At 35.9% G+C, this 16,251-nt stretch overlaps 1 protein-coding gene and 1 pseudogene across 1 annotated transcript; one reads left to right on the forward strand and one right to left on the reverse strand.

Annotated features, from left to right (window-relative positions):
* Window positions 1–5,649: 5,649 nt before the first annotated feature.
* On the reverse strand, window positions 5,650–6,791 carry LOC133803113 (uncharacterized). The gene is made up of 3 exons (XM_062241058.1): window positions 6,609–6,791; window positions 6,270–6,503; window positions 5,650–6,135 (listed from the first exon to the last, which is right to left on the reverse strand). The coding sequence occupies exons 1-3, from the start codon at window positions 6,672–6,674 to the stop codon at window positions 5,974–5,976; spliced, it is 462 nt and encodes a 153-aa protein (XP_062097042.1). The 5' UTR covers window positions 6,675–6,791; the 3' UTR covers window positions 5,650–5,973.
* A 1,320-nt stretch (window positions 6,792–8,111) lies between these two features.
* On the forward strand, window positions 8,112–10,547 carry LOC133803114 (psbP domain-containing protein 3, chloroplastic-like; annotated as a pseudogene).
* Window positions 10,548–16,251: the final 5,704 nt, after the last annotated feature.

The raw sequence follows: 16,251 nt of genomic DNA on the forward strand, positions 1-16,251 counted from the left end.
AAATGTTTCTTTGAAATCAATACATTCTCTCTAGTTATAGCCTTTAGCCACAAGCCAAGCATTATACATTTCCAATTGGTCATTCGAGTCACGTTTGATCTTATACACCCATTTGCATCTAATGGATCTGTAACCTTTGGGTAATTCAACCAACTCAAAAACTTCATTTTGTGACATAGAACTCAATTCTTCTTTTATTGCATCAATCCACAACACAGATTTAGGACTATTCATGGCTTCTTGATAAGTGACTGACTCAGAAGTGTCTCCTACATCAAACCCATGTTCATGCAAATAGATAAGGTAGTCATCAGGAATAGTAGACTTGCAGGCTCTCTGTGATCTTCTCACCACAACTTCATCATCCCCAACATCAAGATTTTCACATTGTTCTTGATTCAATGGTTCATCATGAGTTTCTACTACAATCTGTTCAATCACAGGGTCATCAATAAGAGCGGAAGCAACAGGTACAAGGATAAAAATGCATTCTTCCCTGAAAACAATTTCTCTTGACCATTGACTTGAACCATATTCATCTTCAAAATAGACAATTCTATCTGATTCTATAACTCTGGTAGTGTGAGATGGGCAATAAAATCTAGAACCTCTTGATCCAATGGTGTAGCCTACAAAATAGTCACTAATGGTTTTCAGATCAAGTTTCTTAGATTGTGGATTGTAGAGCCCCACTTCTGCTTTGCACCCCCAAATATGAAAATGATGCAAGCTTGGTTTCTTACTTGACCATAGCTCATAAGGCATCTTTGGGACAGACTTTCTGGGTATTTGATTCAAGATATAAGCTGCAGTCCTTAATGCCTCACCCCATAAAAACTCTGGCAAATTAGAATGAATCAACATACATCGTACCATGTCGAGAAGGGTGCGATTTCTCTTTTCAGCAATTCCATTCTATTGGGGTGTTCCTGGCATTGTATATCTTGCATCAATGCCACATTCCTGTAAGTGCCTAGTGAAAGGCCTGGGGTTCCTTCCATTTTCATCATAACGCTCATAATACTCTCCACCTCTATCATAATTAACTCTCTTGATATTCTTCCACTTTTGAAGCTCAACATTCATCTTAAAAATCTTAAACGTATCCAAAGATTCAGAATTTTCACGAATGAGCTCTATATGGCCATACCGGGAAAACTCATCAATAAAGGTGATGAAGTATTTATAACCCCCCATGGCAGGTGGAATAAATGGTCCACATATATCAGTGTGAATCAACTCCAACAACCCTGTGCACCTGTCTGTTTTATTCTTTCTAACATTGGCAATAACTTTCATTTAATGCAATCAACATAGGCAGTGAAATCTGAAAAATCCAGATCTTGAAGTACCCCATCTTTGACTAACATTTCCATTCTCTCTAGAGATATGGCCTAAATGTTTGTGCTACAACATAAAAGATTTCAAATCTAATCTTGCACGCTTAAAACCAACAACAGTATTAAGAAAAAAAGTAGAAGAAACGTGAGCAACATTATGCAAAACAAGTTTATATAAATTTCCACATAAAGTTCCATTTACAACCAAAAGAGAGCTATGATACAAAGTAATTTTTCTAGTTCCAAAATGAAGACTATAACCTAGCCTATCCAAAATAGATACAGAAATCAAATTCTTCATAATAGAGGGTATGTAAGCAACATCCTGTAACTCCAAAAAATGTCATGTGTTCATATGTAATCTAACTGTCCCCAAAAATTCAACTTGGATTTTTGTATCGTCTCTCATGTACACATGTTGCTCCAGACTACTCGGTCTTCTTCGACTTGTCACTGCCTACAAGGAATTCGTAATACGAATTGTGGCTCCAGTATCTAACCACCAAGAATTTGAAGGCACGTCAATAATATTGGATTCTAAACAAATCATCACAGTACAATTACATTTCTTCTCTATGTGAGTTTTGAGCTTTCGACAATTACCTTTTTTGTGCCCAAAGTTCTGGCAAAAGTTGCACTTCCCTTTGAAAAACTCATTCTTATGACCATTAGAGGATGAGTTTGACTGTCCATTCCCTTTAGAACTAAATGTTTTTTTCTTAGGAGGCTATTGGTCACTAGAGTTATTGTGAGTGAACTATCTTTTATGAGGATTGTTTGGATTGTTAAGATTTGTCGCCATAGAGATGCTTCTTGCCCTACCTTTTCTCATGTCATCCTCTTCCTTGGCAAGAATAGCAGACATCTCCCCAACAGTCCATTGCTCTTTTTGAGCATTATAGCTTGATCTGATTACATCAAACTGAGATAGAATGGTCTCCATCGCCAACCATACCATGTAATCCTCACCAAGGTCCATACCCATAGCCTTAAGTTTGTGATAATAGCTCATGAGCTTGTCAATGTGAGTTATGATGTCACTTAAACCATCATAAATGGTGTGATGGAGCATGTTCAAGTGTTTATTCTTCTCATTATTTGAGAATTTCCTTAATGGCAGCAAGAAAATCCTTTGAATTTTCAAACTTAGAAATACTATCACGAATGGATTCATTCATGTGTTATCTCATGAGCATCAAGCAACAACGATTAAAGTGTTCTCATTCCTCATAGAATTTCTTATCCTTCTCAGTAGCATCATCAACCGGCTTAGATGGTACATCAATTCTCAAGGCCAAGGCCACTTTCATGAAAGTCAAGTTCATTGTGCTAAACTCAACCCACTGCTTGTGGTTGGTCGCATGTCAAGACAGCGGAGGCTTTAGGATAGCTTAGAGCCGAATGAGAAACAAGAGCAACAATTATCAAATGCATGTTATAACAAAATCATGTCATCTGTGCTCTTTTCTCATAAACAAATTATAGTAAAATAACAAATGATCATTATGTATGCTAGAGCTCTTAAATAAAGAAAAGATAGAACTCACCCACAGGTAAGAACAATCTATTAAACATCACCCATAGGTAAGAACAATCTATTAAACATCATAATCAGATACATGAATTTACTATTTAGAGAAATTGTGGTTCATAAAATTCAATAGATTTTCTTCACCATATTAAGCATCTTTACCAAACAATTATTATCGATAGAATAATTAATTACACATATGGATCTTAATATAATTTTGGAGGAAAAAACATAACTTAAATAAATAGATATTTAAATGTTCCTCATCACCGAATAGTTTAGCATGCTTAATTTTACGACGGGCAAGAAAATAAGCATTCACCATTATCACCAATAATCATGTTTGCCACAAAAAAGATTAAATACAAATACAATTATGAAATGAAATCCATGAATTCATCTTGTGCATAAACATGTACAAATGGTAGGATATGAAAAAGGGAGTGAAATGGTAAAAATTGGTCCAAAAAATGACCTCTCACGTGCCCCCACTCGCCTAAAAACAACTGTTTTTTCTTTTTCTTTTTTTGAAAAAATATTATGTCCGTACGACATGTCATTTGATAAAAATGAAAACCTCCTATGCCCATGGAAACGGCATGTCATTTTTTGTCATCCCTGTCCTTTGATTTGGGCACACGGATGACCTGTTTTTGGCCGATCCGACCCGACCGTTAAATCGGCCTCCAGCCACCATTTTGGTCGGCGTCAATAGAGTTTTCTTCCCCTTTCCATCGCCATTTGATTCATCACCTCCATTTACCCAAAAAAATTCAATGATACCATGAAACTCGGAAATGGGTTTCCTCCATTGTTATGCAGCAATAAAACTTGGTATTTCAACAAACCAAACACAAAACCGAGTTGAAACCCATTAAACATTATCAAACTCAATTTCTAACATCATCACAACATTATTTCGAAATTTTTTATGCAAAAATCAGATTTGAAAAAAATAAGTTAATGTCAAAATTAAGCCCTAAAATCAATGACCTTAGCCCTAGATAACAATTGTTAATATTACAATACTATGAGCTTACCAACAAATCATCTTTAACACATTCAATGCTCATCTTATCATCCAAAACATTAATACACAATGAAGAACATACCTCAAATGTTATGCATTCCATCTCCTTGAACCATCATGACCACTCCAAATCTATAGAATACACAAGAACAACCCACAAAAAGGAACAAATGCAATAGAGAAATTTATGGAGACCAAACCCCTTACAAAACCACCCCTTAACCCCCAATTACCTCTTCATACATGATATGTATGATGCCATAATACCCTGAGGGGTATATGTGGGCTCATTATAATATGAGATGGAGGACTATAGTTTAATTGGCCAACACATAATCATTAGGGTGCCACCATGTGCCTCTAATCCAATTAGTAAGTGTGAATCATCTTATTATAGTTATTAACAATTTGATACACTTTAATTAATGATAGTGATTATGAAATAATGTTTGTGAAATAATTCTATCATGACCTTGGCATAGAAAACAAATTGACTAAAGACTTTTCTGAAGACGAAGTTATCGTTTTGAGAGATGAAGTCTCAAAGTACATGATTGAGGGGGAGACTTGGTATGCCCTACGTCTTTTCCCTCTTCTGTATTAGGATTTTTGTTTGTTTGAGGCTTTGGCATTAATGGGTGCTTGGTTTTGTGGCTTTATACAGAGGCGTTTCAATGCTTTGGCTATATGAAGAAGACTGAAGGAAATTCAATGCTACAGAGGAGAGGAGTGCGCCACATTCAAGGGCTGCCTTACAGAGGCCAGTGCACCAAGGACAACTGTACAACTTTGAAGGGTAAGAAATTAGCCATTGCTGGAAAGAAATAGGCCCCTGGTTAATCATGTCGTCTGTTCCTAGTATCAAAATATATCAACTCTTTGTATGAACTTGCAAATGGTTTTGAGGTAATCAAGTTCTGTTAATTTGTTTTTTATATATATATTTTGGATAATTAGTATTATGCTCTCCGTGAAATATTGGGGTTGTTGGCAGTGTGTCTCATGCTTTTTCATTTTGGTATGTTATGATAGTTATGTACTTCTTCATGCGATATGTAGTGTGATGAAGGGTTGTAGAAATCCTGATGATGTTTTGAGATCTAAATTCTTTTCAATTCTTTTTAAGAAGCTATAGCAGAATTTTTTTGAGGAAATAATATGACCGGTGACTTAGAAAACAATCTGAACTTACTTCAACCTCTCAAGTTACAATGATTTTAACTATCAAAGGATTAATCTACTTCTTAGTGCTAAGTTCCTGACTGTACTGCTTTTTTGGCTCTATCATAGTCTTCACTAGGTTGTGGTTAATTTACCTGTCTGGACCTCTTATTGATGTTGAGGGTCACAGAGAGAATGACCAATACCACACTTTGCGCTACATAAGTTGAACTTAGTACCCTGCCAATTACAAGTCTACCTCAAACACTAAATTAAAATGCTTAAATGTGCTTCATCCGTGCTACTGAATAAATGGCTTAGAAATATTCATTTCTATGTTGCGAGTTTCATAGTGTCCAACATAGTTTCGTTCTTCATTCAAATCAAATCATCAAACAGCTTGTAAAGAATTCGTAAACCAAAGAAATCAAAATCATGTCAGTTTCAGTTTCAGCAATGTCAAACTGCGCTGCAAAACAAAATCATGTCAAGAGAAAACCCCAGGAGTTAAGACCTGTACTGCCAAACCCCTCCTATAAATGATGCTCAATTCGGTAACTTGGGTTCCAGCAATGATCTCAACAGAATAAGAAAACAGAAAGTTGAATTTGACTGATAACAAGGTATTGTATCATAGTGTAAGAGTTGTAGTTGTCTAAACAGCTACAACAAATACATCAAAGAAGAAAATTCAACGCATAAATTACTATTTAACTTGAAAGAGCGATTTTCTAATATCACTGAAAATGGAAAAGAAGAAAAATTTATTCGCAAAAAGAAGTATATGACTTGTTAAAGAAATATGTTTAACCTGTTAAATTGTATGTTTGTATTCAACAAAATAATGGTTCGAAAAGGCTAAAATCGAAATAAGACACTGACCAAATTGGTAGAGAAAATGAGGGCAGAAATTACTTCTTCCTCAATGCAAGAGGAATAGGCGAATGACTCTTCTTGGTTCGAGCATTCGTCCTTGTTCGTTGTCCTCTGCTGGGCAATCCATCCCTATGCCTAATCCCTTTATAGCACTGAATGTCCATCATTCTCTTCATGTCTCTCTCAACACAAATCTTCTGAAATATCCCCAAATAAAGGATTTATTCAGAGAATAATAAGACATCTATTCCTAACAAAATCATATAGTGTAGCGAATGAAGACATATATCTTAACAAAAGAGAAAAATTCCTACTAAATTCAGGGTTTTACCAATTCTTTTCCAACAACGTAACTGGAGAGTTCTTCACCAAGAAGAAATATTTCTCTTTTGGTTAAGTCCTTGGCAAGTTTGTTGTTATCCATGTTCAATTCGGACAGAATCTGGCGAGCTCTGGCTCGGCCGATCCCATGGATGTACGGAAGCGCAAACTCGAGCCGCTTTCCGTCTGGAATTTCCATTCCCGCTTTCACACTGATGAATCGAGCTCCTACTCCTCCATTAATCTGTAATTCTTAAGAGTAAATTTACTACACTACATCTCAACTGTTTGGTTGCTCGGAAAATGGAGAAAACTGAAAAATTCTAATAATAATTTCGGGAAAACTAACCGATGATAAGGATTGAAGAAGTTGATTTCGAATGTTGGAGAGACCTGAACTCCGCATGCAAAACATAAGTAGAGGATCGAATTTGGAGGAGATTAATGGCGTTATGAGCTCTCTCTCTCTCTCTTCTTCAAACTGGTGCAAGGCCTTTTCGTTTTTCCCTGTGATAAACCCTAAAAGCCGGTCTCGCAGCTTAAATTCAATAATTATATTTCATTTTTTTTATATAATTATTTGACTACAAAAATATTTATGTTTTCCTAAATAAAACTTTTATGTTCATAAATTTAAGAAATCAATTAAAATTCATATATTATCTATATTTATATATATATATATATTATATATAAATGAGAGTTTCAAGATGATTTTGCACTCTAAAATTATTTTAAAATATTTTATCTATTTTCTTCTTTAATCTAATTTTTTATTCATTTATAAATTATAATAATATAGTAATTTAAATCTATATATCTATATATCTATATATATTAAGGAGATAACGTGACACTCTAAACTTATTCTAAAATATTTTATTTATTTTCTCATTTAATTTAATTTTTTATTCATGATAATGTGGCACTCTAAAATTATTCTAAAACACTTTATTTATTTTATTCTTTAATCTAATTTTTTATTCATTTTATAGATTGTACGCCCTGGTTTTCCCACGGGCTGTTTAGCAGGACGAGCCTCGGACTAAACATGGTTTAGTCCGAGGCTCCAACAGGCCGGAGGCTCTATTTCCAGGACGGGCCCTTGTCAGCTCGAGGGGGTCCTGTTTCCAGCTCAGACTTGTTGTCCCAGGAGCTGGGAATAACATCCGACGGCCACGGACGGATAAGCTCGGGTTATGAACTGCTCCGGTCGCGAGCTTCTCAGGAAGCTCCGACCCTATGGGAAGTCAACACGCAAGATAAACGTGCATATTCCTGCCATCACGTGTCCGATATCCCCCTGACTTCTCGGACACGCAGCAGGAACGTGCGTATCACTACAACAATTTTTCTCAAATATTACATTAAAATATAGCATAATTTTAGAAGTGCTATTGATAGGGAGACTTGGAGAAAAAAAGACCCGGGGAAAAAAAAATTAGGCGGCAAACACTTTTTGCCGCCTGAAATTGACAAAAGAGAACAGAAAAAAAAACTTATCCCTAATCTTTCAGTGCCTCTCTCTCTCTCAAATCCCTAATCTCTACCAGCGTGCCTCTCTCTCGCTCTCTCTCTACCAGTGTGCCTCTCTCTCGCTCAAATCCCTAATCTCTACCAGTCTTTCTCTCATTGCATTCAGTCTCAAATCCCTAATCTCTCAGTGCATTCAGTCTTTCTCTCGTTCGCTCTCCCTTGCTCTTTCTCTCATTCGCTCTCTCACATTCTCTCAGCTTTCTAACCCTCGCGCCATTGAACCACACCACAACCACACCTTGCTGAAGCCTCCCTCACGCCGGTACTCACACAACTGAAGCATTTGTGAGAAATGGGCTTCTTTCTTTCTATCTCTAATTATTATTAACTCTAACTGTTTTTTTTTTCTTCTTGGCAGTTTCCAAAATAGGAGGCAAATTTTGGTTGGCATGACCATGAGTTTTGCTGGGTTTTCGTGTAATCCAATTTTGTCCAATGCATTTGCAGAGACCGGTATCATTTCCTTCCCTTCTTCAAAGTTACCATTTTTAGTTCTTATTCTAAAGTGGGTGTTGGGTTATTCTTACAGAAGTGGCAGAGGGTTTTCGTATCTACACTGATGATGTAAACAAGTTCAAGATATCTGTACCAAAAGGTGAGCTGAAAATGGCTGCCTTTTCAGTTCAGCTTGTGTTGTGTATAATTTCAATTATTTGCTTTTTGTAGGGTGGTCATTGGCTGCAAGTGAGCCTGATGGGTTCAAATCCGTCACTGCTTTCTACCCAGAAGGGAACACTAACCCCAACGGTATGAATTGTAGTTTTCTTCCTTCACCAACTGATTGATCTCTATGTGTTTGATAAAATGCCTCAATGGGGTTTGGTTTGGTTTCATTTTTCACCACTACCAGTGAGCGTTGTGATTACGGGGCTTGGTCCAGATTTCACCAAGATAGAATCATTCGGCAAAGTTGATGAGTTGCTGAGACTCTGGTGGGCTTCCTCAAATTCTGCCAAGTAGTTACATTTTATTATTATTATTATTTATTTTCCTTTCTTAAACTCAATTCGTAATCTTTACGAACAGGTGAGTGGATTGGACAGGAGCTGGCAAAGACCACCAGGTGTGGAAGCCAAACTTATCAACAGTAAATCTTCCAATGGTAAGACTTTATATAATCCAGCATTCTAGTCCTGGTTTTAGCAAACTCTGGTATGGACTATGTGGTATAATTTGAACTGAATCATGCCAGGTTTCTACTACATCGAGTACACCCTGCAAAGACCAGGGGAGACTCACAGATACTTGTTCTCAGCGTTTGGAATGGCATCCAATGGTTGGATCAACAGGCTATACACCATCACTGGACAGGTATTTATAAATGCTCAAGATTTTGTGTTAATTAGGTGGGGTTCGGGTGGGGAAAGGGTGCGTGTATGTACGTGTGTGATTTAGATAACTGCTTGGTGCATATGTGTTTTTCTGTTTAACTAAGCGTTCAGCTGTAAATTTTGTATAGTCAACTTTCAAATGTGAAGAGCGTAGAAAGAAGTTCTAGGCCATTTGTAATGCGTGTTCTCGATGATGAGGTGGATGACATTGACAATGCATATGAGGAAGCTCAAGATAGAAGCTCCCTTTCCGCTAATAGGTTTAATTTTAACGACCTTTATGTTAGGTATGCATTTAACTGGCCTTGATTGTTTTCCTTTACTTATATTCCATTTATCAATTCAAGTTTTGCATCCCTATTCTGTCATCAAAAGCTTTATTCAGCTGTTGTGTATTAATGTATAAAAATGTATAAAAATGTGGGACATGCCCCTCAAGTGGTTGTTCTTTTGGTTCACCAATCTTGAATTAGATCTTTAGTTCTTTTTTTCGAATAGAAAAGGAAATAGCACTGCAGAAGTATGCCTTATTATTTTTTGAGCAAAGTATATCCCAAGAGAACAGTATTTCGACTCTTTCCTATTTTGTTTATAACATTAGCTTTTTGTATGTTAACTGTTCATGCCTACTTGTCACTTAAAAAAAAAATACTTTGCTGCCAACAAATAAGTTCTCTTCAGTTGTAACTATCCTAATTTATAAGATATTTCTGCTTTTGTTTTGCTCAAGCAATATTCATCTTCAATATATAAACTGTGTGTTATTCCTGTGATTGGAGGGAGGCAGATTTTTTTTTGTTTTCCTGTTCTACATTTACTTGGCTGAGACTGTTCCTATTGTTACTTATCTAAGTTTTACAATTTATTCAATTTTTAGCTTGAGAAGCTGAGTGACATACAGTGCCAACCTGAGTCACAGCTAAAGTTCATAACAGAGGCCTGGCTTCAGGTAAGATAATTTAACTTTTATTTCAAGGTACAGTTTCTTCACTCGAAGAAATGAAATAATGTTTTCCTTACCATTTTTTTTTTCAGATCGTTGAGTGCAGGCGTGTTTTGAAATGGACATATGCTTATGGATATTATTTACCAGAGCATGAACATGCCAAGAGACAGTTCTTTGAGTACTTGCAAGGTTAGTAGTATTATTGAGCTTGATTCTAAACTTATCATTGTTTTGCTCTCTTTTAAGTTTTAACTTTGGCTTTTTGTGCAGGTGAGGCAGAGTCTAGGTTGGAAAGACTTCATCAATGTGCAGAAAAGGAGCTACATGTTTACCTTAATGCAGAGGGCCAATCAAAAGACTTCAATGAGTTTCGCACAAAACTTGCTGGACTGACCAGGTAGTTGCCAAACCAAAAATTTACTTGGCTTTTTTCTTTGAATCAGAAGGTCCTGTGCAACATGCATATTAATATTAATTTGTCTATGTGTGTGAATAAATATCTATCTATATATATAGGGAGCTAGTTCAGTAGGGGTGTTTTCCCTATTGGCAGGGGTCAATTTTTTGTATGAAAAATGGTATTTGTTATTTATTTGACATTGATGCTTTATCGATAAAGTGATTTATTATGACTGTTAGATTTAAATAAAATGGTCAAAATTGGTTTTCCTATTAATAGTGATAAAATAAAATTTCAATATGTAATGATTCCATATGTTTGTCTTTATTCATTGAAGAAGGCTTCTTTTGAGATGAAAGTTTATGTTTTTGGCTCTTATGATTATGGTTTTTCCCTAAACACCAACTATGTGAATTTTTATTTATTGATTGAATCAGTCTTTCTATTTTTTTTCAGTGTATTTTGTGATGTTTGTCTAAGTATACCCTGCCATTGCTATATTTTTGGGGCAGTTCCTTATGTTTGTTTTTCCCAGAGTTGTTTGATTATGAGATAAAGGGTTTTAATCAATTTCCTGAGCAAGGAGGTGTTTTAAGCAATTTTAAGCGATACAATTAGTCCCATATTGATTGTTATGAGACAAACAAATGTATTTTGAATCTAACAAGGAAAGAAAAACCATTTCGTATGGATGTTGATGTTGAAACCAATTATATTATATTGTATCCTTTGAAATAAACTATGAATTATATTGCTGTCATGACTCCTCTGATATGTTTCTCAGTGTTTATGGACAGCATACATATATATGAGTTCTATTTTTGAGTATTGGACAGTCCATAATTTTGTCTATTACTTGCTTTGTTTTTGGGTATGTTTCTTGAGAAGTATCAGAGTTTAACCTGTCTGAAAATTAGAGTAAGAGATATCATTTAACTGTAGTTTTGAAGCTATGCCCACCCTTTTCCAGTTTTACTGTATAATCTTGCTGCGACTCACAAGTCGGGCATACAATTTATTAAGAACTAGAGCTATGAAAGTGGTTAATTGACCAAGACGTTTGAATTTTGTTAATAGAAGTAAAAAAATGTATAAAGGATGCTTCTAAAATCATATTATATCTTGTATCCAATAGGGATAGTTTAAACAGTCATGTATGCAGTTTCTTCCTATAAAATCAGAAGTTCGAGTCATTTAAAATTTAGTTTTAAATAGTAAATATTGTAGGTTAAGCGGAAAGTTTTCATTTTCAACAACAACAAAAAATCATAGATATATTTTTTTATTAAGACGTAAATGATGCCTTTAAAATCATGATATGTTGGATAGTTTAAATGATAAGCCATATGGTTTGAACTCACAAAATTTAAGATTTAAGGGGAGTCTAGTTCTCATACATATATTCAGAGTTATTTGGTTGAACATTTTCAGGTAATTTATGATAGAGGTAGTGACATAATAATAGTGGGGCGTGGAATTATAAAGGCGGAAAACCCTGCTGAGGCAGCTCGTGAGTATCGTCTCCAAGGATGGGATGCATACTTGAATAAATGTGATACATGATGTAGCAATGTGATACATTGGTGGCTGATGCTTTATGGGAAACAATACATGCAGAGGTCCAGGATTTTGTCCAGAATACATTGGCTACTATGTTGAGGACTACCTTTCAGAAGAAGAAGGATCTCTCTAGGTGGGATTTTACTTTGTTTTTAGTTATTTAAATGGTTAACATATTTTTTATTTACTCTGATTGACTCAATTGGACATTCCATCTAAAAAGTTGATGCTACCCTGATATACACTATGCCTAGAATCATTACACTAGTAAGACACAACAAATTTCCAAATGAAAATATTTCCTTTCCTGAATTTCAAGGCTAATTCATTTAATATCCTATTATGTATATTAGTTGTATGTACGAGTAGGATGTTCCAAAAAACTTATATGTTGATTTGATTGCTAATTTTCAGGATTCTTTCTGATATGCGGACCCTTTCAGCAGATTGGATGGCAAACACAAGCAAGTCTGAATCTGAGATGCATTCTCTGCAGCATGGAGGGGAAGAAAGCAAAGGAAATGTATTTTTCCCTAGGCCTGTTGCACCAAATGCTTCTCAGGTTTCTTTTCTCTCACTTTTAATTAATGTTTCTATTTTTGTGTGTTTTAATTCTTTGATGTTAGCTCAGTTTCTATTATCAAAATAATTGTAAAAACTTATGTTTGAGATGAATTGGACTAAAGGAAACACTTTATGATGAATTGGTTCAAATTTTTTCACTTAACTATTAGGGCAATATCTTTGTACACCTTCTTCTGTTTGTATTATTCTTGTCAGTAGAAATGATTGGACAGGAATATTTTTAGTCTTATACAGTGTCTGGTGCACTTTGATAAATTTTAGTATATAGATTAGTATGTTTTCTTTAAAAAATTAGTAATAGTTATGAAGTTAATTTGAAACTTACAAGTTGTCAAAATCATATCGTCAAAAGAAGAATAAAATGATAAAACAAACAATAAGATGAAAGGAAGATTACATAACGAGTAAAGCTGGTTAAGGAAGGAAACACTAAAACATTGTTAAATCCACTTCACTAAGAAACAAAAGAATTACTTCAGCCGCTTAGCTGAGTCCTACAAAGTAGGAATTCATAAAAAGAGGTAGAACTAAACAACCTGATCCTTAAACTAAAATTGGATAAGCTCTTAATCAAAATCATATTTAGGCTTCTTTGTTTGATGCTTTTGATAATTATTGAGAATTAGTTGGCACTAATTACTTGAATATGTTTTCTTCAGCTTCTAAGTGAAGAGGTGTTTGATTTCTCAAGAGGAGAGATGACTCAAAGTAAGATAAAGGAGCTTAAACAATCATTGAACAGGTAGATAATTTATGTTTTTATTATTTTTATTTCATTTTGGGATGCATTCTTGAGGCTTATGCAATTGGTTCCTGCGAAGAGCAGATAAAGTTGTTTTTGGAGCAGGTTATTCTACAACATTTATGGGTTTGATAATTGTTTTGAGTTTCCAAACTCATGTTATGCTTAGGCACAGTATGATGCCTCCTTTCTCACATTTTAGTTTTCATAAAGTACAATTACTAAGTACCTGTGATAGTTTATTTATAATGTCTTATTGATACATGATTTGAATTTTTACTTGTGCACCGAAGATTCTTTTTGTTGCACTTGTAAGTTATTGTTTTGATGAGCCACATTGTGCTGAGTGTTAGCTGGGATATTTCATTTGTCTATTATCACATTTATGATTAAACTTGTACCATTATTCTTAGGCATCATCTTTGGGTATTCTGTTTTTTATATTGGTTTTAGATTTAGAGTTTTTGTGTTTTATGTTTCTGTATATAGTTTGTTTGTTTATCCTAGTTGTGTTTACTGTTTACAACATGCTATACATGCTGCTAGTTTTGGGAATTTTGTTTCTGATAGTGGTGTGCTATACAGCCTAGTTTTGTTTTCTGGTTTGTTTTCTCCTGTATCATTGGCTTAGTAATATAATCCATTTTGTATTCTTTGGTTTGAGACACTATAAGCATAAAAAATAAAGTATAGTGGTTTTTTTGTTCTTCAGAATGAGTGGTTTGCTTGATTGGAGAGTAATAGATGGCACGTGAGGTGGAAAGCACAACAACCTGGGGTTCATAGTCAAGCACAACAATCTGAAGAACAGCTACAACAACAGCAACAATAGCATTAGCAGCAACAACATCATCCAAACTATAGTTTGAAGTAAAAAATGTTGAAGATTATAAAACTTTATTATGTTATGCTTTCAAACTTAAGTTAGAACTAATATCTTATGAAGTAGACACATTCATGGTTTGAATTAATTAGTTTTTAATGTAATACTTATGGTTTATCAATTTATTGAGAATTACATTTTATGATTTATTTTGTTTTTTTTTATCAAAATACAATAATGAAGATCTTTTAATTAAAAAAAACCATATAAGTATACTTATTAAAATAAAATTTAAAATATATTATCTACACTAAAGTAACAAAATTTTATTACTAAATGTTACGATTTAGAAACATATTATAAACGTAAAAAATCGTTATGGTTTATATAATATAACAAACTAAAATGTTATCAAAATTATCAAATGTAACAGTTGAAAAGTGTTATGAAAAAAGTACAAGATTAAACTTTAAATTTATAATTAAAAACTCTATCTAAATGTTATTATTTCAATATTATAGCACTTAAAAATGTGTTATTGAATAGTTTAAGATAACACCGAACATAACATTCAAAAACTGTTATAGAAAAGACTGGACTTTTAATAACAGGGGCTATGTTAGCATTTTCATAAGTGCTATCAATAGTCCTGGATAGCAGTTTTTAAGTGTTATGAATACTGTTTTTTCTTGTAGTGTATTCAGACACCCACGGACGGGTTGGGCCGTGCGGCTCATTATCTCCTTCCATACTGATTAGACCACACTTGTGTGTCAGGTTTAGGAATTAATCATGAATATCACAGATTTGATATGACAAATGGTAAGGTCACGGGATGACCTCCCTACCAACTTCCAGGTGCCTTCTCCTATAAATATGGAGACCCTGGGAGTTGACGGGGGTTGGAAAAAATAGTCTTTGAAGAACTATATACTTTGTAAACCAAATACCCAGAGAATATCAATAATATTGACTAGTGGAGTAGAAGGATTTTAACCTTCGAACCACTTAAAAACGTGTCTTGAGTCACCTAGTTCTTTCCCAAAAGATTTCCTATCTGTGACGGTTCTACTTTTAGTACTAATCTCTTTCTTCTTCTCTTAATTATCTGTTGCCGAAGAACCGCGTCAACAGTTTGGTGCTTTCATTGAGAGGATCGAGTCCGATTAGTACTACCACAAACATACAACTATGGTGACCACTCGATCCAGGCATGGCAACGAGACAGAGCAGCGTGATGGGCAGGAGGCCCACCATGTTGCCCTCTCTGATGAACAAATTCCTGAAGTCCAGCAGAGGCCAGGGAAGCAGCCGGCGGGCCAAGACGACACTGGTAGTTCAGCGCCCCGGCCGCCTAATCCGAACCCATGTTATTACACTGCGGTGGAGATGGAGAATGCTCAGCTGAGGAGCCAGTTAGCAGCAGCTGGTCAGCAAATCCAGGATATTTTGAGTCGACTACCCCCTCTCACAACCAACGGTAACGTTGGAGAGAGGCAAGGCGAGGCTCCTAAGTCTCGCCGGAGTAATCGATCCAGGCATAGCCGTTCGGGTAGACTTCCTGCAGCCAATTCCACCCCTTCATCACACCATCAAGAGGCGAACTTCAGGGAAATGTCTCGGACCGAACAGCAGCAGTACAGCCGTTCGGTTAGGACGTCAACCCCTAGCTCTCAGCCTTCCTCGAGGACGCCCAGAAGAGATCGAGGAAATTCCCAAAGAAGGGTCGAGGAGATCCGGAGGCGTCAGCCCATCCCCGAAGAACGTCCAGTTCCTCGTCCAGTTCGCCCAGCGCGAAACCAGCAAGCTGGTAGGGCCGAGAGGCCCCCACCAATTTTAGTCCGACCAGACGGTACCAGGATCGCCTCTCCGGTCAGGCATCCTCCTTCTCCCATCAGATATCCGTCTCCTCAGCCCGTCAGAGACATCCCGACCTACAGAAATAGTAGGAGAGACCCGCCATCGGCCGGGCCCTCCCGACGCAGTGGGATGCCGGGGGAGGGATCAGGTCGGGGCCGCCAAAGACGCACCCCGAGCCTGTCCAGCAGGAGTCACTGGACCGGTAGTGC

Source organism: Humulus lupulus, chromosome X (genome assembly GCF_963169125.1).
Source record: "Humulus lupulus chromosome X, drHumLupu1.1, whole genome shotgun sequence".
Classification (NCBI taxonomy): domain Eukaryota; kingdom Viridiplantae; phylum Streptophyta; class Magnoliopsida; order Rosales; family Cannabaceae; genus Humulus; species Humulus lupulus.